Source organism: Egretta garzetta, unplaced genomic scaffold (assembly GCF_000687185.1).
Source record: "Egretta garzetta isolate BGI_Z169 unplaced genomic scaffold, ASM68718v1 scaffold268, whole genome shotgun sequence".
In the NCBI taxonomy this organism is placed as follows: domain Eukaryota; kingdom Metazoa; phylum Chordata; class Aves; order Pelecaniformes; family Ardeidae; genus Egretta; species Egretta garzetta.
The window spans coordinates 3,743,145-3,771,055 of NW_009260600.1; the positions used below are offsets into that span (position 1 = coordinate 3,743,145).

General features: G+C 39.0%; 1 protein-coding gene across 2 annotated transcripts; it reads left to right on the forward strand.

The window, feature by feature from the left end:
* Positions 1 to 2,983: 2,983 nt before the first annotated feature.
* Positions 2,984 to 24,498, forward strand: EMB (embigin). Of its 2 annotated transcripts, XM_035900344.1 has the most exons (12): positions 2,984 to 3,273; positions 4,391 to 4,477; positions 6,625 to 6,714; positions 8,016 to 8,105; positions 10,351 to 10,522; positions 11,703 to 11,791; positions 14,992 to 15,119; positions 16,308 to 16,584; positions 17,378 to 17,408; positions 17,796 to 17,810; positions 19,377 to 19,450; positions 20,948 to 24,498. In XM_035900344.1, the coding sequence occupies exons 2-11, from the start codon at positions 4,399 to 4,401 to the stop codon at positions 19,432 to 19,434; spliced, it is 1,029 nt and encodes a 342-aa protein (XP_035756237.1). In that variant the 5' UTR covers positions 2,984 to 3,273; positions 4,391 to 4,398; the 3' UTR covers positions 19,435 to 19,450; positions 20,948 to 24,498. The 2 variants fall into 2 exon arrangements, with proteins under 2 accessions (XP_035756237.1, XP_035756238.1); XM_035900345.1 differs by lacking the exon at positions 17,796 to 17,810.
* Positions 24,499 to 27,911: the final 3,413 nt, after the last annotated feature.

Consider the following 27,911-nt stretch of genomic DNA (forward strand, 5'->3'; position numbering starts at 1 on the left):
GCAGGTGCGGGACTGGGAGGTCGAGGCGTGGTGTTTTATTGTGCCTTGCCCTTCCCGAATAAAGCACGATCGAAGTCCTGAAGAGAAACCCCCAAATCGGCAAGTTAAATTGGTAAAATATCAGCATGCCTGGCAGGTTGTGAGGAGTGTTCCCTGGGGGATCTTCATATTGCGTTTTTAAATGTGACATTTAAAATGCGTGAAGGAAGGGGGATTTGAGCCTTCCGGACCCTATTCTTCCTCTAGTGGTTTTCAGCAGTGCAGGAGCAGGCCAGACGCGACTAAGGAAATAGGAGCCGATTGCTGAAATTAGTGGATTTCTGTTGTTAATCCCTGGTTTTGAAGCATCACGGAGTAGTACAGAATGGTAACGGAAGGAAATATCAGATTGCTGATGCTTGCTCTGTGAGATGTAGTTGTTGGAGTTGTAGTTGGTCTTGCCAAGGCTGAAAGTTCTGCCAGTACGTGTATGTGAGCGTTACTGCTGCGGCTTTAATTAACCATCAGTGGCCCAGCTGCATTTTCAGCATGTGGTAGGTGAGCAGTTACGTGGTAATGCGTGCCGCTGTTGGGCTTCCTAACGCTGAGGGGAGCAATACTGCTCCCTGTGTGATGATAACTTGTGTAAAATTTGTAGTAATTTCACCTGATGTGAAAGGACAGAAAAATGCGTCCAGCACTCAAGACTTGTTTAAAATGCATATATTTATGTATGCACACAGAGGAGAACCTGCTTTGTAGTTCTTAAAGCTTCCTTAAAATATATATGTGTGTTTTTGTACACTCATGAAACTTGAAGTCCTTTCTAACAATTTATTTCGTTGATCAAAAAAATTTTATGACTGTAAATGGCCTGATATTTATAGGAATGTGTGAGTCACATTTTGGCAACTTAGCCACATGGTATTTATTTTTGATGACTATTGCTGCCAAAAGATGTACCTAATGGTGGTCAAAGCAATTCTAAGTTTGTATAAACCATCAGTGAAATTATATCCTCTTCTGAAAAAAAAAAAAAACCCACTAAAAAAAGGGCAACAAAACCCTGTTTGTGTTTCCAAAATTTCCACAAATCTGCCATCTTCCTTAAGTGGTGGTTATCCTGTCTGGTTTTGAGCAGACATCAGAAATGAGCCACCTGCTTTTAGTACCCTTTATCTGTAAAAAGTGCAGCTGTTGTTTTTAAGACTCCTATTAAATGCTTTTGTATTTGTATGAACTAGATAGGGAGGCATCATACTGTGATTTCCATGATGAGTTAAACGTGAGGAAAAGTATTTTACTTTTCCATTGGTTATTAACCAAATGTGCAAAAACCCAGTCAAGCACGGGTATTACCTGCACAGGTGCAGCAAAGGGAAGCTCACGCTCCCTTGGAGGGAGGAGAACTCAAACTGTCTTCTAGCGAAGTCCAGAAACTGCACGTGTTCTGGAGATAGTGGGGCTTCAGCAGGTTTCTGCAATCAAAATAAATGCTTGCAGTGAAAGCAACCGGGGGGGAGTTGCTGGGTGCACAAGGACTGAGTTGCAGAAAGGTGGGTTGCATAGCTGCCTGCAGCTGGTCGGGCAGATACCTCAAAGCAAAACTGTAAGGGGCCTCTTGTGGTAAGTAGCTTGAGGAGGGTTCTTATTCTGTTACTTTTGTCTTCCAGTCTCGTAACTGTTTTGTTAATTGTTTTGAAAAACTTAAACCATCCCACTTCTTCTGTATTGAGCTGAGGGCGATTTCTAACTAAGTGTCACAACACCGTTCTTCAGAGTTTGCTGCTTCATGTGGTTGCCATTGTTGTTGCTGAACTTAGTTGCAGCATGTGCTGCCAGATTCCTTCAGTAAAAGCAAATGCACCACATCTCATGTCCCAGCTTCTGCCCCTAAAGATACTGAGGAATTACAAGAGTAGAGGGTGCCCCTCACTTCTTACAGACTTTGCTTCCAGGTTGGATTTTTCTGGCTTGCACTGAGGGAAGGGCTTCTATATCAGGGCACTTGGAAGTCTTTCATGTGGATTCTCTCATGCCTCAGGAGAGCCCAGCCTGCAGCTTTTCCCTTTTCTAGGGTCAGTAGGGGATTCTGATGGCTGGCTTTTGATGCTACTGAATATTTGTGTGCTTGCACAGAGTATAAATTTGATACTAATTGACATTAAATCAAACACTACATTAATCATGTTAAATTAAACTAAATTGTATCTCAGCCTCTTCCTATTCAGCTACTTGTCTGGCTGAAAAAGAGAGCAAATAGATTTTTAAAGCCTAAAATTGCTCTGGTAATGATAAGTATGGTACATCCACACTTTATCCACCAAATAGTGGCTGCAGTAGGGAGCAGAGGTAAGATAGAAAAATAAATTAATGACCTCATATTCTCACCTACAGCTTTCTGCGTAAAGATCAGGGCAACAAGAACTCAGCAAGCTACCACACTATTGATTAAATCTAATGCAAATCAATTGCAGGCTAAGGCATGCAGCCATGACTCAATAGTTTGAGAAGTTACTCCACTTGACTTGCTTACATCACTACCTTGCTTGATGACATTAATCATGTAGTGCTGGGTCATCTTGATCTCGGTTGCTATTCAGCAGTTGTATACAAGAGCACAAGGGTGGTGCAATGTTATCTCTGTGCTATGTAGTTTGATATACGGACATACAAGAGCCAAGACGTGGAAGCAGTGGTGACTAGATATAACACTACTCGACTGCTTTCACTTGGTCTGTGAATCAATGAAGAAAGCCAAGATGAGAACCCTATTAGTATGCAAACCATGTTGCAGGTTATATGGTTTCCTTGCAGAGAGATAACAGAGCTGCTGTACAGCTTGGCACTGGTACCTTCTAAATTTATCATCTTTGGGGATTTTAATTACTGTGCAGGTGATGCATCTACTAAGCTGACACAGTCAGGTGATCCATGACATCCTTAGAATGCCTCAAGATGCTGCAGATATAAAAATGCACGGACCTTTCTTCAACCTTGCCATGAATATCAGAAGTGTAATAGCTCTCCCTGCTCTCAGCACCTCTGTCAAGCAGAGAATGAGACCCCAGTCTTCTTACTGTCTGGATCATAAGCCAGAAGATGCTGGGAGCATGTTGTTAAGAACCACCAATGCTTATTTTTTAATCATATCCGTTGACTATCTTGTTCTACTCTTGATCCAAACCGGTTGAAGTGTGATGGGCAGATTGAGAAAGCAGATGGTGCAAGCCGGGCATGACTCGTGACGTAGTCTGGAGTAACTGTGTGCTGGAGGTGCCGCTGGGAGAGTCTGTACGTTGCCTGTGCCTATAGTGCTGAAATGGGGTAGGAGTGTTAGTAGTGTTGTTCACTTGTAGGAACTGGCAGGGTGCTGACTTTACCTTCTGCTGAAGGCACGCTGTTCTCAACAGGTTTGAACACACTTAAAGCATGATGCAGCTTTTCACCTTCAATCTATGCTTGCTGCTGTCGTGGATGTCTAGCAGAGCTTATTACCCCTCCCAGACTTCAATTACACCTGCAAAACATGCGTTCTTTTTTCCCCTGTGTAACTATTGGCCAAATTGCTTAAAAGTTATTAACGTGAGATTGCTGTGAGTCTGAGCAAGAGTGCATCCTGCTGCTGTGGCAGTAGAATGTCCTGGAGTACATAAGCAGGTGAAGATACAGTGTTCATTTTGTGGTAACTAGTTCTGCTACCCAAATGTGGGAACAGAAAGGAAGGAGCAAACATCTCCATTTTTTACAAAACATCTAGGGACCTTGAATTCTTATTAGAAGAGTGACACAGCAACAGACTCAGACTAAGCAAATCTTTCGCATCTTTCCCCTGCTGTCCTTTCTCCAGTGAAGAACGTAAAGCAAAACCCTAGAGTCTTGCCTGGCTCTTGCAAAAACTGTATTACAGGAGCAGAATCAGATCTGCAGTGGTATTAAGGAAAATAGAAATAGTCATTAGTATTACTCGGTTAAGTCCATGTTTGACACAGATGCCTTTTGTTTTGCTCACCAAAGTGACAACAGAAGGAAAGGAGGTTGTTCACTGCATCTCTAAACAGGGTAGACATGTAAGGCTGTAATGAGGTCCTTATTCTATTAGTGAATCTGCTAATGTATGTTTAAAAATAATCAGCTAGTATCAGTGTGATAAGATGTGGTAGGCTAAGCCCACAAACAAGACAGGATTTGAGTACTCTGTTCTTTAATCTTTTCTTGCCTGAAGTAAGCTGAAGAACTAATGAAAAGTAATTCTTGCATGTTTTTAGCTGTGTATGCTCAGAACTTGGGGAAAAAAATGAGTTAGTAGGCTGAGGTGAGGAGGTGCTCTTTTAATTGTTTTCATGATCTAGATACTTCTAACTCAGTTCAACTGAGAATAAAGTTTCTTTAAACCATTTTTTATTTTTAGATCCAGCTATGACAACACAAGATGCCAGTCAGTCTCAGGCAAACTCTTCGACCAAGATGCAAGCTGGACTTGATGAGTCATCGCCTGGTAATTCTTTTATTTCAGTACACCTAAAGCTATAATACTTCTTCCTAGTGACTCTGAGTTACCATGGAGAGTTTACATTTTCATACTAAATAAGTCTTTTTGAAATGAGATTGTGACTCTCCAGAGGAAACAGAAGTAAATATATCATCTAGGCCTTCTAAAGCCTCTGGGAGAGCTGAAGTGTTGTAGGCATCTCAAGGGCTGGGGAAAAAGCTATCCAGCTGCCAGTTGCGTGATCAGTTGCCCTTACGCATATATGCCATAAAAGCAGGCAATGACCCTGAAGAGGGGACAATTCTCAAGCTAGAACCACTAGAGGGTTCAGTTCTAGCACTTATACATGAAAAACTTTCATGTGAGGACTCTTCTTTATGCTCTTGTATCAGTGAAAGGTACAATAATGCCCTTGTGTCACTGTGGCTGCTAGCTTAATCTGTCTATTTCTTGAATTATGTTGTGTCAAAGTCTTCTTTTGTCCCTCATGCTTTATTCACCATATTCTGTATCTTAATTGTGGTTTTGATAGGGAGCAGAGAGTAAGTTCCAGGTAAGAGAAGAAACTGATGATTGTTGGTGCCCACCTCTCCTTTCTCCATGAAGATCAGAGCAATGGGCCAAAGCTCGTGTTGATTAATCCAAATAAAACATTGGCCAAGTTATATTTATACATGAACCTAAGCAAGTTTTGACAAGTTATTCTATCTACAGTTTTGTTGTTGGAGGCGATAATGCTATTAACCTGGTGTTCATCTTCAGAGCCTTTTAGCACAACATATGTGAGGAGTGCAGTAGCTAACAGATTCAATGACTTTCCATACTTAAACACACATATTTATATGTGCTAAGTATTCTGTATAATAGTTCAGTTTAATATGTGAATTGAGGAAGAAAGTCAGTGTGAGGATCCTGTTAGTGTGCAAGACACTTTAAAGGTTGTCTAGTTTTTTGTGGCTAGATAACTACAGTATGAACTGGCACTGGTGCCTTGTGAATCTGTCATCGTCAGGGATTTCAGTAACAAACCAGGTGATGCATGTACTAGACTGACATAAACTCAGGAGATCCATGACAACGTTGGCATGCTGTCAAGGTGTTTGCACACACAGGCAGAGGAAGATTCCCCAGAACACTTTCAGCCTTCACTTGTTATTTCAGGGGTAAACAGTTGGACTAGTTTGTTGCTCCATCAGGCAGAGATCAAGGCTTGTGCTCTTGTCTACTGTCTAGTGCTAGAAGACGGCTTCATAATTTTTTTTGCTTAAAAAGCCATTTTGAACTAGTAGCTGAGACTGACAACTGTGTACTGCCAACAACCACCAAATGAACTAGCCTGAAGCTCTGTTCTTCCACATCATCCACCTTAATATACAGGTTTATTGTTTCTTAAATTGTTTGAAGCATAAGGGAAAGTATGAAAGTGTGGATGGAACAAGCCAGGCAAAAGGCTGATTGCCTGTGGCGTAGCAGTCCTTGTGTTGTGAGCTGACATGCTGATAAAGAAAAACACTGCTTTGTAGAACAGTCCAGCAACTTGGAAGGCATGTGGTACCTCTGCTTAATGCTTACTCAGAGACAGTTAGATGCAAACCACTAGCTGGTACCTCCTTCAGCACAGCCAGATTGTCTCAGCTGTAGCCTAGAGGCATGTGTTTAAGAACTTTGAGGTAAAGTTCAGTATTTTATGCAGTAAAAGAAAAGGAGTAATTCTGAGAAGATCTAGGCTTTCAGAGGTAGTATTTCTACTGCACAGTGATCAACTCTGCCACCCAGTGCTTCTCTCAGTGAGAAGACTGAAGTTGTAGCCCAGTTTTCCCAATTGTGAGTGGGAACCTTTTCAATCCATGGACAGAAGAGATAATGAATCCCCTTTCCTTCTACAAAACTTGGAATAACTGTCTCCTGGAACGCTGTATGATTAGGCAGATTCAATCAGTAATTGCTGTTTATATATTCCTGAAACGCATTATAAAATAACTGACAATAAAATTATTTGCCAGCATGTAGAACATGTAGCTTAAAACTTTTAGTGTATTTTATCTACCATGGTGTGGGGGAATCTCTATTTCCTTTGTTTCATCACCAAAGTGAAAGAAAACTATTTTTTTGTAACAGGGCTTTTTTTTTTTTTTTTTTTTTTTACCTTTCAGAGCCCATGACAACTACACAAACTGTCAACTGGCAAACTCAGGGGAGCCCATCACATAATTTGGCATTTGGACATAATGTATCTACACCTGGTAAAAGCAATCACATGTTGTCTTCTACTTAAATTGTTAAAATTTGGTTACCCTAAGGTACTACCTTGATGTTGTTTAATCAATTAATTAGTTATGGCGGATTTATATTACTTGATAATTACCAAGGCAAGCAGTTTGATGTTTAAAGCTGTATAGATAGTAACTGTGGAAACTGAAAAAATGAAAATTGCTGCAACTGTATTAAATTGACCTTTCCTTTAAGGATAATTTATGATGTCTTCTCCCACAGTGTGCTTCAGTTTACTAGGAACTTGTATGCAGATAGTACAATACTAACGGAAGTTATGTGTGTAGATGCAGAAGGGTGATGCTTCCTTAGCTGGGTCACATCTGTTGTTAAAGCTGTAGCTTATTAATTTGCTTTCTTACTCTGTTCTTGCAACACATAGAGCATGAGAACAAGTATAGTGGTGGGAACAGACTGTTTATGCTTACAGTTGCCTGCCTGATAGCTGTAATTGAGCTTTGTGGAGCTTTATAAAGGTAGTCTCTGAACAGTACGCTATCCATAGCCCTACAGCAAAGGGATTTTGCTGGCCATATTAAACCTTTTAAATGTTATTTCGCCCCACAGAAGGAAAGGAATATGTTTTAGTCAGGCAGATGATTGTCAATATTGATACTCTTTGTGTGTGGAAGGAAATTCCCAGCAGTATAACAGGAGTTTTTTGAGCAGTGAGGGACTCTGACTGTGTTCCAATGGAGCACAGGGTGTTCTTGCCCCTGCATTCATTAGAGCTGCATCTAGATCGGATAGTTTACCTCTGGCTTTCTGATGGTGTTGTTAAATTGTAGTGGCTTTGGGAATGACAGTGTTCTGTCCTTCTGTTTCTTCTTTTTAATTTTTCTAAAGCTTATTACTTACCCAAGCTGTACTTAAACACTGATGTAGCCCATACAGTTCTAGGACCTACCTGCAAGCTTTAGGAAAAGCCACATGTGTAGGTGACTTCGAATCAGGCTGCGAAATAGACAGTTGCAACCTCTTTAGTGTACTGACATTCACAATTACAACATTATGTTAAAGCTAGAAACCATCTTCTAAAATGGCATAATCACTGTAACAGAGGCCACACAGCACTGCTACTGTAAGATTTTGGCTGTTAAGACACAAGGTATATGAAAGGATCTCCATAGTAGTCAGCATTTGGCAAGGTCCTTTTTTATTTCCCTCCAGGATTATTATAAGAAACAATTGCAGTACCATATTGACAGTCTGCTGTATGATTACCTTTATAGGATCATAACATACCACTTTGCTTCTCCCACAACCTTGTTAGGTCCAGATCGTGCCACAGAAGAGTTCAAGCAAGCAACCAAATACAACTTGTCCCATGTCATTTTTGTGGAGTATGAGGTAGTCCTGTCTGGTGAGTGCGTTATTTTCTCTTCAGTTATGTTAGATTGCATGCCTATGATTACACACACTCTTTTGTATGAGTTGTAGAAGTATCTAGGATGGCAACTTGAGAAAGTTAAGATGCTCATGGTGAGCAAATGATGAGCTTGGTAAAAGAAAAGATGAATCAGTGTTGCACTATTCAGTTTTGTGTTCTAATAACTATTTTCCAGTGGAGAATGGGATTTTTACTTTTTTAATTAAAACTGCAAGTAAAACCAATTCATAGCTATCTGTTCCCCTAAGTCAATTCAAGTGACAATTTCTTTTCACCATGTAGGCTAGGGTACTTTGTTAACCAGCAGGTACTAGTCAGCCTTGCAGCATTACAGGAGTTAAAGTGTGGAGAAAAGGCAAGATAAGCTTCTTCCTAAAGTAGATGTGAAGTTGGACTAGATGACCTCTAGGGGTCCCTTCCAACCCAAAACATTCTATGATTCTGTGATTCCCAAATAAGTGTTTATAACTGATTTCTTGAACAACTGGAAAAATTGATTTAACTGAAATCGCTCACCTGGAGGAGGTCAATAAGAAGTCCTTTGCAAAGTATTGGTATGATGCTTTTAAGGATTGCACAGCATTTATGCAGTGTTTGCTTCTAGCAGAAAACTTCAGGTAGTGTATGTTTATTGTTCTGGCACACACACTCTTGCTACAGAGAAGCCCCAGATAGCAGTCTTGCTAATGGTTAATCTTCAACAGCACAGGCTTTTCATGTTCTATTCTTTTAAAGTGTCGATTTATTTTTAAAATCTCAAAAGGTATGGATTCTGTTTTTAGCCAGTGTAACTAATCTGACTGTAAAACTTTTGCTACTGTGAAGCCAATTCCATTTGCAAAATTACTTCGATAATAAACAACGTCAACAAAGTGAGTTATGCTTGGCTCATTTATTGAATGTAATGGAAGGACCGAGGTGTTACACCTCTAAGTTTAAGTCTGGTTTAACAGATCTGTAATATTTTGGCTGGGACTTGGAGTTCTGGCCATGCTGTTCTGCAGGCTGTAAATGCTTCTGCCAGACCCAGTAAAGTTCAAATATTCTATGGGAGCTTCTGGTGCTTCCACTTCAGCCAGACTTTGCTGCTGCTTAGGTATGACTTGCATTACTAAGTCAGTGAGCTGCACCTTAAAACTTGCATTTTCTCTCGGAAAGAATTTGAGCTGTGAAATAACAGCTGCGCTTTTTTGACCATCAGGCACTACAGGGTAGGTCTAGGATTGGGGTAAGGCCTGGAATAAATTTTTGTGGAGTATTCAGGTGGACTAACCACAGTTCTATCTAGAAGGTGTGAAAGAAAAAGTAAATTATGAAATAAAATGTCAGTGCTGACAGGTACAAAATCAGAGGTATTTTTTTATAAAAGGCTGTTTGTATGGATTGGAAAAGATACCTGCTGTTGAAACCTACCTTGGGGATACGCTCATTTTATGCTCATAGAGCTTGTTAAAAGCAAAAAGTGTCAGGTTTTTATACTGTATTGGAATGTTTTCATACTGTAATTCTACTGACTTGCCACTAGGAAGGCAGAGACAGCCCTAAATGAGTTTGAAGGTGACAGTCTCAAGTTGAGTAGCTGTAGCATGAAAGGCCAGATCCAACAGTGTTAAGGTTGTGGATTTTAGCAGCAACTTCAGTAGCAACAGGATATTATCTTTAATCTCACAGTGTCATAAAAATCTGCAACTCACTAAAACCTGGATGCTTATAGATACTTAAAAGTCTAATTCTTTGATATTATGATTATAACTTTATATATTTACTAATATTTTTAATCAATAAATCCTGCTTTTTTTGATACCAAATGTGAAGTCAAAAGGATGTTTAGACTGAGAGCAGACATTGTTCCCATTGGTGAGAGCTAAGTACTTAATATATTTTGGTTTGGGTTAAATTGTGTGGGAGCATAAGTCTGTCTTGTGTTCATTGATATGAGTATCTATGTTTCTGTATTAGAGCCTTCTACGAAGTTTACCTACAGAATGGAGTGACTGTCTAATTTTTGTAATGGATGTGTATCGTAACTCAGTCATGGCTTAAGAAAATTACTGTTGAACACCAACTGTCTGATTTTGCAGGTTTTTTTATCCTGGGAACTATAACAGCAGCACGCCGTATCTACCTGTAATCCAGCATATGTAAAACACAATCTTTGAATCTTTTCTTCCCCCAGATGAAGAAATGTTTTTCATAACCAATTTTTTGAACTTTTTAGGTGTTTCTGGTGCTTCCGTAGAAGAAAATGTCACTTTGGCCAATGCAATTGGAGTTGAACTTTCATGCAGATTGGACAACTATCCTCATTTGAAAAGCCTTCAAGTGACTTGGAAGAGGGGAAACAAAACAATCAGACACATCAATAAAACTGAAAACAGCTGGGGCATCCTGTAAGTAGCATTCTTTACACTTTGACTTGCAGGTTCTAAGGATTTACTTGCATGCATATACACTCCCCAATATTAGCCAATTATACTAGGAAAGAGCCAAATGCAGTGATTAATATGTGCCCATAATCAAGATATAAAAGCTGCAGGAGAGGAAAAAGGTTGCAGTGACCTCAAGCCTGGAAGAAGAGCTCCTGTTCTTTGTCTAGTGCTGGAAAAACAAGGTTTCTTCAAGGGAATAATATAGAATAAGGACAGTTCTTTGAGGTCCAGTAATTCTGTTCAGTAAGTGAAACAGTAATCTCAGTCTGAGACTGCAAAAAACCTCAGTTTCATTCTCCACACTTTCTTTTCCACCTCAGTGCTGCTTTGCAGATGTCTGAAAGACATCAATGGCCAGTTTTTTTCATTCATAACTAGGCAAAGAGAAGGAATCAGCTTTACAGTAAAGATGTTTTGGATTTTGTTTAACGTTTTCTTAATTCTTTTGAACTTCTGCAGAAGTTCAGGAAGTGTTGTAGAAAATTTTCTTCAATTGCTACAGTTTACTGTTGGACTTTAAAAACCTGTAAGTGGGCTAATTAATCAGGTCGTCTCCAGTGGATTTTTGTATTGCTTTGGTTTCTTAACATCAATAATATTTATATAACATTTCTGTGATAGAAAATGTGATGGGAATGTACTGTCACTTTTGTTCTACTGAGTACAGTTTGCCAGCAGAGAGGATTCTGGGCTTCATTAGGTGGCAGCTCTTTAAAACTGTTCTGTGTTGGAGCTATGGTAGTCATGGACTGACTGGCTTTAGAAAGAACAAACCATTTAAATTTCTTCTGAAGTCTGACATAGTGTATACTATGTAGTTCACATGGTGAACCCACATCTAATTTGGTAACCTGTAGATCATACTGCTTAAAGATGTTTGGCTTTCTGTGAGCAGTGAGGGTGAAAATGATATTTATGTTCCCAGGTATGCTTGTGCCTGTTCTGTTTTCTTAAATATCATGCTGTTCCTGAACAACAGTAAACCTGAATCCTATTGTTTCAGCAATGTATGTTCTCTGCTCCACTACTAATCTCTGCTGGTTTCTTTAGAATGGTAATTAGCAGTCATTGATAGTTGTAGGATGAAAGAAAATATGAGCAAAAAGGCAAATTAGTAAAACTACTGTTTTTTTTTTTGAAGATTGAATATCTCAGACAGCAGTAAGATGGGAAGTTACAGTTGTACTCTGAAAGGTGAAGAAGAAATCAGCGCTGTGTTTCATTTACAAGGCAAGTTATTTTAAATTTTGCTTTATCTGACCATTGAAATCCTGTATTAATATGTTTTCTGGATAGTATGGAAGTTTCAACTTAGTTTGATAAGCAGTGCCTAACATGGTTAAGGTAAGTGAGAATTGCTATCAAAGGCATTTCTGTAGCATGGAGGGAAGAAGAATTTTGAAGTAAAAACTAAAAGCCTTTTAAACAGAATTTTTGTAACAACTAAAAGTGTATAAGCCTACTTTTTTTCCTAAATGAGTAACTGATTACCCCTTCCCTCTCCATGCCTACAGCATCATCACTTTCTGAGGGGTGGGAGGAAAGGATGGTGTCTCAGATAAATTATTCAAAAAGCAGAGCCAATGATTTGAAAGTTTGGCCTGAGATTCAGTGTTACAACAAGAGTAATGATTGGCAGAATGGAGGCAGGTTTTTGAGCAAATTTGGTTGTATTTCTGAAATACAAAGTTATTGCTTTAGTGTATCTTTCACTTTACATAACATAAGAACAGCTCTTACCTTTAAAAGTTAGTGTGCTTCATTGGGCAGTGTGAGTGCCTGTTCTGCTCTTTTGTATTCTCTTCTCCAGTAAAGTTGCCCTTGACAGTGATAGATGAAATCCATTTGAATAGAAAACATGCGGAAATGAAACAAACACAAGCTGCTGAGAACCTTAATCTGAGAGCTATTACCTTCTCTGTTCCCACCATCCAAATTTTGCAAAGAGCAAGGCGAGCATTTGATCTGTGAAAGCTCCACAGGCTGTGATAAGTAAGAAAGATTCTCCCTTGAACACAGGCTCCTAAAATCCTTAACTCTTCAAATAACTACCCTAACCCCAGCTGAGCTAACCAGCAGGGCTTTGTAACTCTCAGTGCTGCAAGCTGGCTTTGTTCAGTGGGATGTCTAGTCATAGGACTTGAGGAAACTCTCACGTATGTTTAAGTCTTGAATACCTGCTTTCAAACCTTCAACCAGGGGAGACTAGCTTGCAATACTGAAGATAAAATTGTCATTTATTCACACCTTTTAATCTCTGAAGATAATTATATATTTCTTGACAACATGTGTATAAGGTTTAGTTGAATGGCTACCCAAGTCTTTTTAGATTAAACAAAGTCAAAGGAGACCTTATTCTTTTGAAAGTATACAATAACTATTTCAGTAAGGGCAGGAATGACTCAATAGGGAAGTCATCTTTTCCAGAACAGTGCTTAGGACTGGTTGATTTATTACAAGAAGATGGGAGAATTGCTTCACAGTGGTTGAATGCTGCCACTTCTGATGCCATAAAAAGTACTGGCTTGAGACTTCAAGATTAATGCAAGAGTGAAGGAAATGGGAAAGAGCAGTCCTTGAATCTTCCACTCAATAATGCAGAGAGAACGATTGTTGAATGGAATGATGAGTAATGTGTTGATATAGACTCAGTGGCTAGTCATCACTGATGTAACTAACTGCAATAGTTTTTCTACTAGGCAGATAGGCACTATTGGATGTGTTGCCTCTCCCCTTCCCCCCCACCCCATCCTGGCTTGGTGTAACCCTGCAGATTTCAAGGATTTGAGATTTTACCCAGGTCTGCAAAAATCGTAACACTTAAGAGGTGCTTATAGGAAGTTCAGATTATTGAACATGGAGACCATTCATGAGTTTCTTGGAATGGTGTGAAGTTATATTAAAGGGTAGAACAGACTAATTTGTGTTTGCCCTCAAAGGGATATTTATCACCTTAATCATGACTAATGTGGTAAAGATATTGCTGGTATGCCTATAGCTGTGCTTTGCCACTGAACAGCATGGATAAATCTTTTTCACTGCCACATAAACCTGTTGTGCTGCTGCTTACAAGGGCTTTTTCTTTGGTTTTACATGTTCCATTCTTTTTTTCCCCAACCTGCTTTTGGTTTTTTCTCTTCTATAACTTGCAAAGGAAGTGGCAGCACTTAGTAAAGTTGTCCCTTTTATTGACAGCAATGAGGATACTCTGTCACTACTCTTTAAAAGGATAGTGTTTAATGATTAAAACAAATATATGTGGAGTGAGAAGGCTTCACTAGTAATGAGGCTGGATTGATATATTGTGCAGCAAATTCTGAGGTTGGAAGCAGTGTTCTGATTAACAAACTGTTTTCATATTTCTGGAATGGAAATTTTTAGGTTTGAATACTCATGAGAAGTGAACTTTTCAGGACAATTAATTATGCTCAGCCAGTCAACAAGGGGGAAGGTACAAGAACAATCTTGGTCTGTACCAAATTATTCCATCATAACTGTTGCAAGCAAGTTCTTGGCCTGTTTAGTTTTGTGTAACCAATGTAATTTAAAAGATGTACTGAATCTGTAAATACAAGGTAGAGCAATGAAACTTGAAGGTCTGAGGAAAACATGTTGGTAAATATCCTAATAAGGAGGGAAAGAAAGGGAAAGGGGAAATACATGCTCTATCATTATATATCTGCTCAGCTCTAACTATATCTGTGGGATGCCTCAGTAAATTCAACAGCCTTTTTTGGGGATTTTGCTCTTGGAACACAGTGGGGCATCTACAGGTATAATGGCTGGAACAAGTAGCTCAAGTTATAACGTGATGCCTTGTTTCTTGTGGCCATGTTTTGTCCTTAGCAAGATTGGACCAAAAATCCTCTTTGCTGGCATTCACCCACAAGTCATTACCTCAGCTTAGAAACTGTAACTACAAAGCTCCCTCAATCTTCAGTTTTGTCCTAATTACAAAAAAGAGTTCTCTGCATGCACAACCTGCCTGATAGCATTATGGCTGGAATAGACTTCTACCAGTTTTTGCAGATGGAGTGAAATTGTAGAAACATTAGTATGTTTATTTCTAGTGTACTACAACTGAAGCATGTAGCTCACAGCTGTCAAGGAAGGGAAAGAGGATATGGGCAAGGGTAGAAATCAGTCTGATTATCACTTGGTTTTCAGTATTAATTGGCAACTTTTAAGATTATACAGCAACTGAGACCAGGATTCCTGTAGTCTTCTGCACAAATCCTGTATATGGAATATCAGCCTGAAGTGACTTTTCATTTAGATCATGTCATGAATGATAGAATTGTCTGTATTTACAGGAAAAGAAAGTGATCGGACCTCTATAAATATGTGTTTAAATATATTTTATCTTTTTGTAATACTGTAATTAAAACATGTGGGTCTCACCTGATGAACTTTTTCCTACTTGTTCTTAGTACCGAAAATTGAAGGAAAAGAAAAACCCATAGTCAGTTATGAAGGAGACACAGCTGTAATGGTTTGTAAAAGTGCTGGCTATGTTCCCATTGCTTGGACTTGGTATATGACCAATGGAAGCGAAGAGGTAAGGTTTCTGTATGTCGGCCAAGCAAAACATTGTGGCAAAAATCAAGTACAGACACTTTGTAAAGTATAATGGCTTTTCACTGTAGGGTCTACAAATTATATTTCCATTAACTTTAATGTAAATCTCTGCACGTGGGAAAAAATCTGTGATACTTATAAGTATTCATTATTACAGGGATGAGTTTTTATTCTGGTTTGTATGATGTTTCTTTTCCAAAAGCTCCCTGCCATACTCTTACAGCCCAGGTAAGAGTAAAACAAATCAAATGAGCCTTGAGGTACTTGTCTTTGCTATATTAATGATGGTTACATTGCTCAAATCTTACTACTTGATACCGAAAAACATCTTGCCATAGCAGGACACCCTTTGAAAGACATGTAAGGGATTGGAGGCTTGAGGGAGAACAGGAGCCATGTCCCTTATCTTCCCCTTTCTCCAGGTACAAGTACTTCTGTATTTCCCAGCCTGTATGACCAGTCTGGGGAACTGGATCTGAAGGAGGTTATCCTGTAGTGGAGACCACTGTGCCACTTGATTCTGAAGGAGCTGAGATCTCTTCCCACTTCAGCTCCTGCCTTAAAGGCTGTGAGGGAAAAAAAAATGCCACGCGGCAGTTTTTGTCCTTCACTTACCCTCCTTTCAGAATCCCCATCAGCCTTGGAAGCATAGCCACTTTGTTCTAGCCCTTCTCTGGGGGAAGCACTGTCAACTGCTGGGAGGTGAACAGATCGGTCACCTCTGTGCTGCTGGAGACTAGGATTGACTTTGCAAGACTATCAATGTATTTCCCAGTGAATCAGCATTCCCAGCTCAACTTGCTAGAAAGTGGATGCTTTGTGCTGTGGTGAAACGTGGATGTTAGATCCTGACACCTGAGACTGCCTTTGTCAGTGGAAAATCAATAGAGTCAAGGGTTCCTTTCATCTGATTTTAAATAGGCTAAAACAGGTCAGAGAAGTTGCTCACTAAAAGTGCGTATTTTCTTCCATAGAATGTAAAGGGAACTGGGGTGGCCAGCTAAGATAAATCCTTCCCTTTGAGGTTGACTGAACATGCTTCACAAATGCATCTTGTTCTTAACTCATTTTACATCTCTCTCTAGAACTATCTGTTGATAATATAAATAATTTGATTATACACTTTCTCATTGCATTAATAAGATGTAATGTATTTTTTTATTTTCAGATTGCCATTAATAGCTCTTTGCTGCCAGACAAGTATGTGATTAATAGAACATCTGACAGTGCAATTCACTTGAAGATATTGAACCTCACGAAGGAAGATGATGGTGTATATTGGTGTGAAGCTGCTTTTGAACTGGGGAAAAGTAGAGGAAAGCTGCAGCTTAGAGTTCTGTCCATCATGGTGCCTCTCAAACCATTTCTAGCAATTGTGGCTGAAGTTGTTATTTTAGTAACTGTTATTTTCCTTTATGAGATGTATTCGAGAGAGAGACGTGCAGGTAAGTCTCCTTTCTCTCAGCCTTTTCTAGCTTTCCATTGAAATTGCAGCCAAAGGTAGAAAGGTCTGACTCATAGCAATTCATATGTGAAGTACGGTGGTTTTTTTCACATCTGTCTTTTTTTCTGATAAAACACTTCCTTCTACAACACTGCATTATTTTAGATTTTTAAATCTCTTCTGTGAGTCTAGAATTCACGTAAAAAGTGCTTTCAATGAGCAATACTTTCTTGTAAATGATTTTATATAGTCCTTATTTTTTAACTTACAAGACAATGGAATTTAGAGGCTGTACTTCTCTGGGGAATGCTTAGAAATGGAAGCAACTGTTAGTAGTCTTGATGGGAGGAACTTCTGTCAAGGCATTGCATAAGAAGGAAAATGCATTAAGCCAGAATACACTAATGTTGGTTGCTGAACCTAACGCATGCATAGCTGAGCTGAACTAGATGTCACTTCTGTTTCACCTTGCACGTGTAAAATTTATGTAGACATGTGTCTATGCATTATACATATATGCATACATGTACACATATGTGTATATATAATATATTACATGATATGCATTAAAATCAGGTTAATAAAACTTGATCAAAGTAAGGTTTTTACAAATTTGTAGGTAATTCCATTGAATAGAAGAACAAGGTAATTTGAATTACAAATTTAAGAAAACTAATAAAATGAAAAAATAAGATTTTGTTTTGCTTGTACATGGAGTAAATAATATAATTAAACAAACTTTTCTACTGTTTGTCAAATTGAGACCTTATGTCATCCTTTTTTCTGTTATGCAGATAGAAAAGAGTTTGACCAAATTGAGCAACTGTAAGTAAAGAATTTGTATACTATAGTTAAATATTTGCTCCTTTACATATTACAGTGTGTTGTATAAAATTATACCTTATTGTTGCCCCAATTGGTAAGGGTTAATGATGAATCTGAAAGTACAGTTTATTCCTTTACTTAAGACTCCCTAATTCCAGAGTGTGAAGAATGCTGTTTTCTACTTGGCACTTAATTTTGGTCTTTGGAAGATAATTCAATATTTTCTGAGTACCATGTGTCCTCATTATAAACTCATTCTAAAAGGCAATAACTAAAGGAAAATAACTTTCAGGTGGAAATTTTACAGAAAAGGCTTTGAATTTTTTTCTCATATGTATTTTTATGTCCATATTAACATACATTTCTCTCATTTGCATGTGGTCAAAGCCCTAACTGTCCTAGGTAAGCCTGAAGCTGCTGGGGTGTTGGGAGCTGGTGTTGGCTGTTGTGGTGGTAACTCCAGCCTCAGTGTGGGGGCTTCTCACTGTGCTGGTGGCTTGGGCTCCTTGGGCACCAGAACGGCTGCGCTGGTGGAGCCAAGGAGCAGGCATAGGTGCTTCTATTGCTGTTCTGCTGCTTCAAGCTTGGTGCTCCTGTGCTGGCTCCCCCCTGCTTAGGATAATGCATTTCTAAAGGCTTGCTTGCTAAAATAAGCTATACTTTCTCCCTCTGCCCATCCTTTGAAGTCCAGTCACTTCATTTGGCCTGTTAACTTTCCTTTGGTTTTATGATGCAGCCTAGCAGTTCTTTTTTAGATGTGTCCAGTCTACTCTGGCTTTCTTTCCCCTCAGTCCCTTTTCTCCTCCTGGACTTCATATAATATTCCCTTTTTTGTGCCTCTGAGTAGTGCTGTCTTTCCCTCTTTCAAATTCTTGCTGCAGTGACCTTCTTTGTTTCTCTGTAGTGTATTCACTTTCCCATTCCTTTTTCCAGTGCTAGCTGAAAATACACTTTAGTGCTTTCCCCCTTATCTAAACAGCTTTATAGAATAATTGAATTACAGATTTAAAGTGGGGATATGTCTTGGGAATATAGTACGCTATTATACTGCTGAGTGTTTGGGGATATGTCTTGGGTTGACAATTGAATAATTGTCCTTGTCGCACAGACATGGTTCTTATAAACATGCTGGAACTGTATTACAATAGGATTGTAACACAGTTTAGCACACTAAAATAATGTTTTCATGCTTGGTGAGATGTGGGATGTGGTTTTGATCAGCTGCTTGATCTTTACTTCTGAGTTCGTAGATAAACACAGTTGAGGAGAATCTATTAAACCATGTACTTCTTGCCTGGTTTTAATAACTGAAAGTTATTTCAACTACTAGCTGTTTAGAAGATAGATTTGTGTACCAGAGAGAATGGCTCCAAAGGAACTTTTCTGGTCTGTCATGTCAAGTGATGACTAATACAGCTGAGTTTTGTTGGTGAGGCTATAATTAAAATGTCACATTGAACAATGTATTAGGTGGGAGGCTAGTGATTCAGATCTTTTTTTAGCAAGAGAATTGTTACTTCAAGTCTTGATTGTGACCAACACGGTGTAGCTAGTTGTAGGTACTCCATAAGAAGCAAACATATGACAGTTTCAGCCCATGTTCTGAGGATGTTGAGGTGTATATTGCTTGTATATTATTTGATCATTCACTTTCTGTTCTATACACTGAATGAAATGATAGTACAGCAATCATTTCTGGGAATACTATCACTGTTATAGCTTCTGCTCAGAACTTTGTGGGATTTTTGAGGGGGATTGAGTTGAGCCTTCGCTATTCGGCTAAAACAGAGTCAAATTTTGGTTGCTTAAATTTTGTTCAGCCTTCTTTTTTCTTAGAACTTGACATGCTAAAGCACAGAATCAAATGCATTTTAGATAGATTCTGTGATTGGATTGTGGGACTGGAATGACTGTGCTCATCATATACTTAAAGGTTGAGTTCTGGAATTTAACCTCTCTTTCTTACAGTAAAGTGGAAGAAAGCAATGGTCTGGAAAGCAGTAGTGCTAGGCACAGAAAAACTTAATCTGGTTCCTAAAAAGGTAAGTAAGAGATGAAACAGAGACCAGAGTTTACTTTCCTTTTGAGCAGCCTAATACAAGAAATCCACTGTGCCATCCCAACCTGGGCTTTTTGTTGTGGGAGCAACACAGTAATAGCACCATTGTTTAGATAAAACAATATATAGTCATTCATGATGTAATATCAGCAAGAAAGCAAATCCAAAACCTTTTAACTTAGTGCTGTCATTGTTGTGGTTTAAGAGTTTGGTTCACCCATGCAGTCCTTAAAATAGGACCCGGATTAACCTGTTTAATTGCTTGGCTACTGATCATGAAACATTTCTGTGGATGGTGGGGTAGGTGTTGTGATGCATAAGAATTGCTGATGTATCCAAAATCCTGCTCTTTCAGGCTGTAGTTTAGGTGTCGGGTGAGTTTATGGAGGAAGGATGCAAGTGTAATAGTGAGTGGGGAATGTGACAGTACCAGAGATACGAAATGAGGGATTATAGGAGTCTAGGAAAAAAGGCAGAGCTTAATAGATGGTGATTGAAGGGATTAGTGTTAGAAAAAGGAGGTGGAGGATATGTAGCCCTGTGGAAGCTGTATAATGAACTTCCCTGATTCTCTGCCCTCTTTACAGTCTTAATGACAGGCTGCTTCTGCTTATGCCAGCTGGAAATGCTTGTCAGAGTATGGTTCTTTCAGTTGAGGACCAATCCTACACACTCTAGCTATTTCCCCTTGTTATTCCCCCTCTGCATCTGGAACCCCAGTCTCTCATCTTGACAGGACAAGGGGCAATGGGCACAAACTGAAACATAAGAGGTTTCAGTTGAATATGTGGAAGAACTTCTTGACTTTGAGGGTGACAGAGCACTGGAACAGGCTGCCCAGGGGGCTGTGGAGTCTCCTTCTCTGGGCATATTCAAAGCCTGCCTGGATGATGTCCTGTGCAACCTGCTCTGGGTGACCCTGCTTTAGCAGGGGAGTTGGGACCTCGGGAGACCATCCAGTCCTTCCAACCCCTGCCATTCTGTGATTCTGTTATCTCAAGATGAGGGGTGTGAGTGACTTTGCATCCATGTCACTGCTGGTACAGTATTTCCTTATCGCAAGCCATCTGCCTGAGAGATGATTGTTTCCATACCCTTTGTTTTAAAGAACAGAAAGAGAAGTGTCAGGTAAAGTTATATAAAAGAGATGAATAAATAGGAAAACAGTCAATAACAAACACTTTCCAAGTATGTATTGTCTCCTCTGTTTCCTGCACGTTCTTGTACTTGTTGGTTGCTGTGACTTAGGTTCCCCAGGATTTATCCCATATTGGAGCTAAGGTCCCATTCTTGTAAAGTCCTTTTGGTGCATGACACTGTGAATCATGAAGGATTCAGATTTGCAAATTGGACCATTCAAAAGAACTGTAAAATATAAACTGGAATGAAGTTTATTTTTGAAGAAATATGTGAAAATATTAAGCAGCAAAAGAATAGAATTCATGTTATAACGATCTGTGTTTATTCTTTTTTAATTCAGGAGATTTAAGGCAGCAGAACTGGAAATCATCACAAAGCTACAGAAGATATATGCAGCTGTGCATTTTAAACATCCACTATGCTTCTAAGTAAACTCCTCTACACTTTCAAGAAATGAGATGCTTTTAAAATAGCTGTGAAACTGCATTTAGACCTTTCCTGTTTGTAACATTGTCATTTTACTACTGAAAGGCATTTTTCATGTGATTAGACTTCCTGTTGTGTTAAAACTGATTTGTTTGAATTTTGTTTGATTTTGTCTGAAATGGGAGCTAACCTGCATTTGCTGAATGAGCAGGTAATACAGAATGGACCTATTATCTAAGTGTTACAAAGCTGGACTTGTAAGATCAAAGTATTTCCACCAAAGAAAATGCCTTTTACTAGCAGATGAAGTAAATGTGACACAGCCATTTTTACCAAAGAAATGATCAAAGGGAAATCTTTATCGTGGTTTAAACAAAACGTTAACAGTTTTGCAGTTTGCTCTGAACAGTAAAATGTCTTCATATAAATTTTCATAGGTTCATTTAAGTGAGAAAGTATTCAGAATGTACCTATATTTCTTAAGATACGAATTTTCTTAAGATGATGGGTTTGAAAAATACCAGAAAGCTTAGCATTGGCTGTTTTGTTGGAAACGGGGGACAAAATCCAGTCAGATCTATGCTTTTTTGGTTTTCGTAATTTATTCTGCAGCTTTAAAAACTTAAAAGTTCAGATAAAAAACAGCGGGTAGTATATAAGCATGAAGTGATTGAGTGTAAGAGCTGAACATGGGTAAAGATTTCCCTTGATAAGATACTGTGTTTATTGTATTTTGCCTTGAAGTTTCTATGCACTATAAAAACCAGTATGCATTTACACGTTTTATATGAATTTATCATTGATATAACAGCATTTTTGTTACAGCAGGTGTTTGCAGTTTAAAAATATTTACTTCTGTATATTAATTGTTTGAAACATGGCATTTTATTTTTTGTAGAAAATAGGGGGTTTGTAGGAAATTCAGTAGTAAAAAAAGTAAGCTTACTTATAGATCTTTAAGGATTAGATTCTGAATAAAGCAGAATTAGTATCTTTTGCAACAAAAAGGAGGCTAGGTACTATCTGGAAAAAAGCCCACCTTTTAATCAGAAATGGTAACAACTTATTTCTACCTTTACTGAGCATTCCTACCCGATGTTGAAGTTGTGGTATGAAGACTTGGCCAACGTAGCAAGTTACATGAATAGATACTTTTTTGGCACTGGCAAACAAGGGCTGCACTGAAGGCAGGCAGGAACTGGAGAACCTGGATTAAGCATGGATTTTAGATCTATGATGTGTTCCTCCTGTCAGGATTGTACAAGAGCTTGGTCTAACTGTAGTTTTGTCTTGGCCTGCTTCTAGCATGTTCTGCTTGCCATATTTCCAAGGGGTTTGGTGTTTATTTTTAGGTTGGAAAGTAGATTTTTTTTTTTTCATCTTGATAAGTGGTTTTATTCCTTATAGGTCTGCTTAGGTTCAAACTTCCTTGGGTTCCCCTACAGAGTCCCCTACTTCTTTAGTCCAGATACCACACAGGAAGCTCTGGAAATCTAGAAATGTATATTTTAAGAAATACACATTGCGTATGTTCAAAACATTCCTACTGCAGTTGCTTTGTGTATCCATTTCATTATGGAAACATAGTCTTCAATAGAACAAAAATTTGGCAACCTTAAACCAAAACTCTAGGCAGTGATTTCTTTTTACCTCATTCAAGCAAAGAATTTCTAAATGAGAGCCAAAGCAATCCATACAATATTTCTTTCAAACAGCAGGGAGATCTAGGTGTTTTAATTAGTTTTAATAACAACCATTAATCTGTAATAATTGACTTATATGGCTGAGTCTAACCATTACACTTGTTTGGCAAATCTTGTCTTCCAAGATCAAATCCTTGTTTTCTTGCAAGAGGTGATATGTTGCTGGTTTCTATACCAAAAAAAGCCTTATCCATTTCTGAGAGAAGTTTGAAGTCTGCAAAAGAATCCTGAAGGGCTGTTTCATCATGCTTCAAACTGGTCACTGCAAATTCCTCCTTTCTATATGTCCACAGTAGACACAGGCAGCTGTGAGACCAGATTCCTAGTGAAACTTGACAAATACTAGAACAGTTTCCAGACTGTGAGCTCAGATAGAACTGTATGAATACTTCCTTAGGATGGAGACCTCAGAATTACCCAATAGTGGGACAAGATAATGAAGTCATTAGTGATAGGTCACTTGACACACGCAGTCCTGAGGAAGAGAGAAAAAATCCATCAGTATTGATGTTGCTGCTGAAATCAGCATCCATGTACCTCTGTTTTTTCAACCAAAGAAAATGAGGTTTATATTCTGCCTTTAAATTTACCCTCACAACTTCTCAACACTGACTCCTGAGTGATTAAAATCAGAAAGAAATTGATTGGTGTCTTCAGTATAGAGGGAGTTTTTCAGTTGGGTGGTCCTCTACATGTTAAGCTATGCAGCATGTGCAGGGTGACCACACTTAGCTGCATCACGCTGCAGTTCTAGCTGGGAGCTCCCCCAAAATATGAAGGGGCAAGGATTGAGGAAGAAACCAGTTGAGAATGGCTGTAGGGACATGGGAAGGACCTGGAGGTATTCCATAGAGGTCCTGAGGGGCAGACAGCAGAAGCTGAGATGATCCATGATTAGGTGTGTACAGGGAAGATAGAGCTTAAATATGTCAGAGAAACAACATTTTTTTTTTTTGCTGGGCCAGTCAGTGTTTGTGTAGGAAGTTCTGTACAGTGACTGAAGACAATCTGCCACTGCTAAGCACTCGCACAGGTGAAAACGCAAAGCCAAGTGATATGTTTCATAAGAGAATTGGAAGTTGCATCCTTGGAAAACTTTTTATCCACTGGTTTTAAATAGTTTTGCAGTCATGTTGCTTTCTTATGCTAGAACATGTGTATACAATGCATTAAACAATTCTTAATAAAAAAAATTAACCCAAGTTGCAAACTTTATGATGTGTTACTAAAACTCTTTGAATTGTCTAAATTTACTGTTGGTAACAGAGTTCATTCTTCTAGTTGAATTTTGTAAGACTTTAAACTTGTAATGTTTGTTCCATCTTAGCCAAAATAGTGATAGTTTTTCTCCCGTACAGAAATTTAATCTGATTTGTTTTTCCATTCAGCCTTTTATTTAACCAAATAAAGATTTTTGTTCTTTTTCTTATGATTAGGGTAATATTTCTATCAATTGACTTCCTGAATTATTTTCAAATTGACATTAGAAGTTACGTAACAGTGCCTCGAAGGAAGGAGTTTGCTTACCATAAAGTTCATTTTTCCTCTTTTGCAATATGTTTGTTAAAAGTTTCAGAGGAAACTTGACAGTGAAATCTATTTTTCTAGTAAAAGACTACTGAGCCTAATGCTTTTATCATGCTTGCCTTATTTTACATTCTGATTTTATACTCTGCTCACTCAACTGTTTTATTGTTCTGCTTGAGCAGTAAGATATATATGGAAAATGGAATAGCCTCTGTATGTTTGATGTATATGCAATAACAAGGAGAGGAGTTATGAGTAGTGTGAGTTGATAATACTGTTCTTACAAATAATTCCAATAAACTTAACTGTGAAGAATCCATAAAGTGGAGAGTGAACTTATGCCTGGCATCTCAGAGAAACAAAAGTCAGACTCTCTTATTTCTTTTTATCTGTCCATACCCACAGATATATTTTAGATCTAAACCCCTCATTTGCTTGAGTACCAAACTGTCTTTGCTCAGATCTATAACCTTGTAGGTAGAAATTGCCAAAGATAAAGTGAAGTCCAAGTAATTCCTTTCTAAATGCACATATTTCATCTGGCCTAGATTCATCCCTTTGGATTTGAACAGCTAAGTTAGGAACCTGTCCCCTCTGTTTCCTGTGTTAACAGGGCTGGGGGAGGTTATCTTCCACTAGAAAACACAGCTAAATGGAATCTGGAATTAAGCAGGGAAGTTTCAGCCTCTGAGACAGTGTTAATTTTTTTTATAAAGTGCATGGTGTCAAAAGATATTTAAAATGGTGTTAGTCTTACCATAAAGACAAATCTCTGTACTTGGCTTGGAAATTGAAATAGATACTAGTGTCTCCTCTCAATTACCATTTTAAAGGAGACCTAAGGTTATTTCATTAGGTTGCCTTCTACTATGATCACAAACAGATGTAATATGACATTTTCTTAGTAGAGACAGCATTAATATGTGAAGCAACACATCTCATCCTTGCTGATTGCCCTATTTGCCTGCAGAGTTCAAATGAGATTAAATAAATAAACTGCACAGCAGCGAGCGTACAATCAGTCTCCCTTTTGGCAGTTGTTTTGAATGTTTGTGAGTGCCTGCTTCCCCTAGCACAGGCTGTTAACACAGGCAGGCAGACCTTTGGAAGAGGATAGAGTACCATCAGCTATATTTCTGCCTCTTGGAATTTCTTGTACAGAAGTACCAGTCTAGGCAAAAATACGAAAGACTAAAGCTAACTGCTACCAATAAATAGTCACATCCTAAGCAGGATGACTTAGTGACATAGAATAAGAGGGTGAAGCCATGTGCTTGTAATACCAAATACTTGTCCCTTGTCTTTTTGAAAAATCTTTTGTAGATATTTAAAAGGCAGTATGTACAAAAGAGAGGGACTGACAGCAGAGGGAGGCAAAGTTTGGAGTTCTTCCAAATGAGCGGAATAAGAGGATTTATGTCCTTTGCTGTTGATGGTCACAGAATCTTCTAAATGCATGCAATGCTTCTGGAAACCGTAAAGGAAAATATATAGAACAATGCAGTTTAAAAAAAAGTTGACATCTCAAACACTTGTAATGGATTGGAAAGAAGCAATCTCCACAGTGCACATAAAATAACAATAGCCTTTCCGTATTGCTTCACAACTGTTTGATCCCTTTAATTATACTCTTTCTGTGGATGAAGAGCAGATAATCATGTCCCAACAATTTAAAATACATTAGCCTTTAGATTACTAGGTGTGCACCTACACTGTTATCCTCAGCTCCCACTAAGCCCATCAAAAGGAATGAGGTCATGCAGGTACTCCTTGAAACCTGGGAATTACTTCGGTTTTATGGCGATGTGGTTCTCTTGAGCTGATCAATTTGCCACATAGCTCAGCCAATACATGCAATTACACAATCAGGACTTGGGATTGTTCTAGGTTCAGGTGCAGTGGTTCTGCTCAGCAAGTGTCCACACAAATCTCTATGATCATCAACTTTTATGATGCACAAATGAAGGAAAGAACTGATAATTAGGAAAATATTTGAAGAAAGAAATCCCAGGAGATACAACCACCAATTCAGAAAAGTAGAGTGTATGTAAAAGTTCTTAGTGGCCTCTTTCAATCCAAATATGTATAGATATTATTTAGAAAATGTGACGCAATTTGACACAGCCTGCTTTTGGAAAAGTAGATAAAAGCAATTCTGCCAGATCAGTTAGGCTGGGGAAACTTCGCTTCCTGATGGATGCTGGTTGTGTCAGGCTAGACAGAAGAAACCGCAAGTGTCTATAGCACCCTCAGATGCCATCACGAGGAACCAAGATACTGTGGTTGAAAGCAGTTCAGGTGATGTTCTACCAAGCCTCAATTACTGACAGTGCAGGGAGATGAACCAGTCAATATTCTGAGTTGCCTCCTGTAACCCTTTAGACTTCTTACGCTGCTTGGCTGTTTTCTGGCATTGGTAGTGAGTAACAAAAGTGTGCGCAGAGGAGGGAGAGCAAGCTTTCTCCTCACTTACGCTTTAGAAAGAATGATGTCAGCGGCTATTTCAGCTTGTACTGATAATGGGGTACGTCAGACCTAGTAAAGGGTCACATGGTCATTGTTCATGCAGCAGGACCATAGGTGTTAGTCAGGTTATCTGTGGGCTGCTTTAGGGCACCATATCTTACTGCATACAAAGGAAAGCCTGCATACAAAGGAAAAGGTCCCCCAAAATGGGGGGATAAGGGGAAGAATTGTGGCTTTATACTGAAGGAAAACTTTGCTGTTAGGTGCTGTGCAGAAATCACCTCTCTGCAAAATTTTACTGCAGAAGATGTGACAATTTACTGCTTGATGAAATAGATACCAAATTCAGACAATGAGGCTAATAATTTTCTTGTCTCATCCTGCATGTACAGTTAACACCATATGTTAGTAGACAGTTACAACAATACAATAGGAAAAGCTATCTTTGTGCATCCTAACGTCCTTTTCTAGATAGTCATAGAATCATAGAATGTTTTGGGTTGGAAGGGACCCCTAGAGGTCATCTAGTCCAACCTCCCTGCAGTGAGCAGGGACACTGCTAACTACATCAGGTTGCTCAGAGCCCCATCCAACCCATCCTTGAATGTTTCCAGGGATGGGGCCTCCACTGCCTCTCTGGGGTTCACACAGGCCCACCTCTCCAGCTTGTCTAGATCTCTTTGGATGACATCCCGTCCTTCTGGCGTATCAACTGCACCACTTAGGTTGGTGTCATCTGCAAACTTGCTGAGGGTGCACTCAATCTCGCTGTCTAAGTCATTGATGAATATATTAAACACCACTGGTCCCAGTACAGACCCCTGAGGGACACCACTCGTCACCGGTCTCCATCCGGATAGAAAGCCGTTCACCACTACCCTCTGGATGTGACCATCCAACCAATTCCTTGTCCACCAAAGAGTCCACCCATCAAATCCGTATCTCCCCAATTTAGAGAGAAGGATGTTGTGGGGGACCGTGTCAAAGGCTTTGCAGAAATCCAGACAGATGATGTCTGTTGGTTTTCCCTTGACTACTGTTGTTGTCACAATATCATAGAAAGTCGCTAGGTTCGTCAGGCAGGACTTGCCCTTGGTGAAGCCATGCTGGCTATCTTGAATTACCTCCCTGGCCTCCATGTGCTTTAGCATAGCTTCTAGGAGGATCTGTTCCATGATCTTC